The sequence below is a fragment of the Coptis chinensis genome, chromosome 8 (assembly GCF_015680905.1).
Source record: "Coptis chinensis isolate HL-2020 chromosome 8, ASM1568090v1, whole genome shotgun sequence".
Taxonomy (NCBI): domain Eukaryota; kingdom Viridiplantae; phylum Streptophyta; class Magnoliopsida; order Ranunculales; family Ranunculaceae; genus Coptis; species Coptis chinensis.
The window spans coordinates 4,685,150-4,689,911 of record NC_141463.1 but is presented as its reverse complement, the minus strand read 5'-3'; the positions used below and the strand labels follow the sequence as shown (position 1 = coordinate 4,689,911).

At 34.3% G+C, this 4,762-nt stretch overlaps 1 protein-coding gene across 1 annotated transcript; it reads right to left on the bottom strand.

Moving 5' to 3' along the window:
• Positions 1-3,689: 3,689 nt before the first annotated feature.
• Positions 3,690-4,457, bottom strand: LOC147479466 (zinc finger BED domain-containing protein RICESLEEPER 2-like). The gene has a single exon (XM_086578421.1). The coding sequence runs from the start codon at positions 4,455-4,457 to the stop codon at positions 3,690-3,692; it is 768 nt and encodes a 255-aa protein (XP_086434547.1).
• Between the last annotated feature and the right edge of the window lie 305 nt (positions 4,458-4,762).

Below are 4,762 nucleotides of genomic sequence, written 5' to 3'. Positions count from 1 at the left end.
ACAAGGGACGGATGCGGTATAATTTGGGGAGCCAGTCGCACTGCATCAGATCCGCGGTATCTCAACCGTTCAGAATCGCCTGCGAGACATGGAGTGATGGAGGGCGGAACCTTAAGCGCAGAGGTAAGCTGCCGACGACACGTGGAAAGAGGAGAGATCATGGAAAGGAAAAGAGAGAGAGAGAGAAAAGAAAGAGGGGGAAAAAGATCGAGAGAGTGACGAGTGAGATTGGTGGTTGTAATATTAGTTCATACACTAACCTCAAAGAAGAATAATATAATTAACAACAAATCGGAAGCTGGATGCAAATCATTTAACTAAACTTAAAGAATAATTAACAGAAAATTGAAAACTGGATTCAACTGCATTAAACTAACCTCAGAAAATAATAATTAACGGAAAATCGGATACTGGATGCAAACACATTGATCTAACCTCAAAGAAAAATAATTAACGGAAAATTGAAAACTGGATGCAACTTCACTTAACTAACCTAACCCAAATACAAGATTCAGTATCAAACAAGAAAAAATTCACTCCAAAACACCTATCCACCACACATCCACCATCTCTTTTAACTAGTGATTAACTATGGTTAATTAAATTTAACATGAAATTGGAAACTGGTTGCAAATGCATTGAACTAAACTCAAAGAATAATAAACGGGAAATCGAAAACTGGATGAAACCGTATTGAACTAACCTTAAAGAAGAATAATTAATAGGAAATCAGAAACTATATATAAATGCATTGAACTAACAAAGAAGAATAATGAACGGGAAATCGGACACTAGATGTAACTATATTGAACTAACTCCAAAGAAGAATAATTAACGGAAAATTGAAAACTGTATGCAAATATAATGAACTTGACTAAAAGAATAATTAACAGGAAACCAGAAATTGGATGCAATTATATTGAACTAACCACAAATAAGAATAATTAACGTTAAATCAGAAATTGTATGCAAATGCAATGAACTTAACTCAATGAATAATTAATGGGAAATCAGAAACTGGATGCAAATGCATTGAACTCTAAGCAGTTAAAATCAGTTTTTGGAACTAATCGATCGATGAGCGATATGCGATTAATCGGCGATTTAATCAGTTATATCGGATGTATATATTTGACACTTTCAAAATATATAATAATATAATCATACAAGATATTTTTAAATAGTTATCCGAGATGCAACAAATAATATCAAATTCTCATAATCATATCTAACCAACTCAATTTTAGAGTACTACAGAGATGACAAACACAACAATTATGTTAAATATTTAAAGGAGAGAGAGAGAGAGAGAGAGAGAGAGAGAGAGAGAGAGAGAGAGTATAATAATTTGTATATTTAACATTCGTTAAGATGAGAAAATAAGTAAACTCTTAGCTTTGTGTGTTAATTAGGTTCCATTATTATTAATATGATTTAAGAATCTAATTTGTTAATTTTATATATTTTTTTGGCTGGGAAACCAATATTTTCAATAGATTTTTTTCTCGGGTTAGTGAGAAATCGGTCATCTCGATCAATTAATTGGTCAATTCGGTGATTAAATCAGTTCAGTGAGAAAAGTTTAAAAATTGATAAAAACTAATCAGGTTACAAGTGATACACGATTGATTGGTGATTAATCGGCCGGTATAACCGATATTGATAGCATAGATTGAATTAAGCTCAATAAATAATTAACGAGAAATCAGAAACTTGATGCAAATGAATTGAACTGACTTCAAATAAGAATAATTAACGCGAAATCAGAAACTAGATGCAAATGCATTGAACTAACCTCAAAGAATAATTAACAGAAAATCAAAAATTGGATGCAAATGCATTGAACTAACTTAAAAAATAATGGATTAACTAGTATCCCCAAACTAGATGAGCCAATTAGGATTCCCCCTAAACACACGGTCAACTTGGTTTGACTATTAATTTTTAAGTCAAATGGCTGAAAATGACACAATTGCCCCCACCTAATTAAAATTGAACATTTTTTTTTTGAAAAGAATGAGTGCATTTAACGGTCAAACAAAGTTGACCGTGTGTTTAGGGGGGAGACCCTAATTGGCTATCTAGTGGGGGGGGGGGGACCCAAAAATAATTAACGGGAAATCAAAATTTGGCTGGAAATGCATTGAACTAATTTCAAAGAATAATTAAGGGGAAATCATAAACTGGGTGCAAATGTATTGAATTAATCTCAAAGAATAATTGATAGAAAATCAGAAACTGAATGAAAATTCATTGAACTACCATAAAAAAGAATAATTAACAGAAAATCGAAAACTGAATACAAAAGTAGTTAACTAATCTCAAAAACTTATTAATGGGAAATAGAAAATTGGATGCAAATGCATTAAACCATACATCCTCAAAGCTTAGTTGTATTATTTATAGTTTAATTGTATTATTTACTCGAATGTCTCCACAAGTATAGTTTTATATTTAAAATTGTATTTAGCGTATTTCTTTTCGTATGATGGATAATGCATTGCTATTAGGGGTGTAAAACGGGGCGGGTCGGGTCATCTGCGGGTCAAACAATAACGGGCGGGCGGGTGGTCGGGGGTTGAAGGTCCGCAGTCTCTCTCGGGCGGGCGGGTGAGGGCAAAGTGTCAAGGTCCATACCATCACCCAACCTGTTGGGGCAGGTCTTGGGTCGGATAACGGGTCGGATAACGGGCTGATTTTATAAAATGGATAAACAGCACCTTCTCCACCCATTTATCTTAAAAAATACAGGAAAAAACAGAAAAACACTAATGGATATGAGAAAAACCGCCAAGATACCAATTTATCATCCACTAAATGTGAAATGTTTATATTTCATGAAGAATTCATGTGAAACCATCAAATTGAACCGATTCAACAAATTAAAGGTAGCAAAATGAACAATTGATTAAAAACGTTAATAGCATAAAAATGAAGATTTCGACAATGTATAGGCGACTCGCGGCTGGTTCAGCTTGATGTTGTTGGAGCCTCCACCAGATGGAAACTGATTGGTTGAGGTGAGAGTCGTCCATGTGCTTCAGAAGGTGGTTCATGTGCTGTGTTCTTGGTTTACACTTTGGAGAAGATGACTGGGGTTTAACTCACTGATGCATTGTTTTCTAAATGGTTTACGCACGATAGAGAATGATGGATCAGCGGACCGATTGATTGACCGAGATGTGATGCCACCTGTAGGGTGAAAGAAAGAATCAGATGTATTGCAGAAAGATGGCAGAAGTGGGCAACGATGACAAAACTCTTTTCAAGGCTTTAGCCTTTAAGGCTTAAGGTATTAAAGGTGTAACTTATTAAAGGTATTAAGCCTTTAAGGCTTAACGATTGATTGAACAAGTCATTTATTTTTTTCTGTATGTGGGTTAGGAATTAGGATGGTCTTACGGTCGAATGCTACCAATCCTCTTTATTTTTTTTTATGGTTAACCGAACTTATGATTATTGAACTGTTTCGATGTTTGGTCTTGAGTTAATCAGGTCTACTTGCTTGTAAGTTGTAACTTCCCAACTACAAGTCTACAACTAACAAAATTTCATGAGATTATAAGAAAACAAATTATCGGATTACAAGATTATAAGAAAACTCAAGACCCATTGTTTAGAAACGCCGGTCGGATTACAAAAGTGGTAAGCAAAATTACAAAAGGGAAAGCAAAATTACAGAGTGACTTCTAATCTAGATTTAAAAATTCTATTTCCTTTCCGATAATCTCTCCATCGTCATCTTCTTCTACGATTGTGGCATCTTCCGCTCTAAACCAATCTTCAAGACTTACAAGAGACTCCACTAATGGTGGCACCATTCGACTTCGATAATCACTAAGAACTCGTCCCCCGGTAGAAAATGCCGATTCCGATGCAACTGTACTCATTGGAACTGTTAATACATCACGCGCCATTCTTGAGAGTATTGGAAACCTTTGTTTGTTCATTTTCCACCAATCCAAAACATTAAAATCATCTCCAAATTCTGTAACAGTGGGTTCGGATAGATATCGTACTAGTTCAGATCCAGTTGAACTAGTAGATTTCATACGACCTTGTAGAAGAGCCCATGTACCTCCTTGGCCAAAATTAGAACTACTAGGCCTACCACTACTTGTACTAGTACTAATATTTGCATTGTGAGCATCAATATGGTATTGAACATATTCTTCATAGAGTTTGACAATTTCATCTTTAATAACAGTACTAGTATCAAAGCATTTAGCAATTTCAGTAGAATTTTGAAAATTACTTAGAATAATTGATTGCATTATATCTAGTCCATCATATTTTGCCCTAGGATCTAAAATATAAGCAATTCCATATAATGTCGGAGTTTTCCCCCAATATTTCACAAATTTCTTTTCCATTGTTTTAACAATGGTTTCAAATCCACTAATACCTCTATAAGTATCAAAAACCAAACTAATACTAGCCAAATGATGTATTGCCATGTTAACAGTTGTATAATAAATACCGGAAAAGAAAAACAAGTAGCATCATTAAACACACTTAAAAAATCTCTAATCATTTCAGCCATATTCCAATCCCTCATCATATACGGGTTGTGGACATCTTTTATCATTCAAATATTTTTAATTGTGCCATAATAAGGAATAGCCTCTTTTAACATTTTATGAGTAGAATTCCATCTATGTTGGACATCAATAGGAAGTCTTCTAGGAGTTAGATTTGCAACACTACATGCTTCACTTAAATGCTTGATATCTTGATGGAGCATTGAAAATAAATTGCAGAT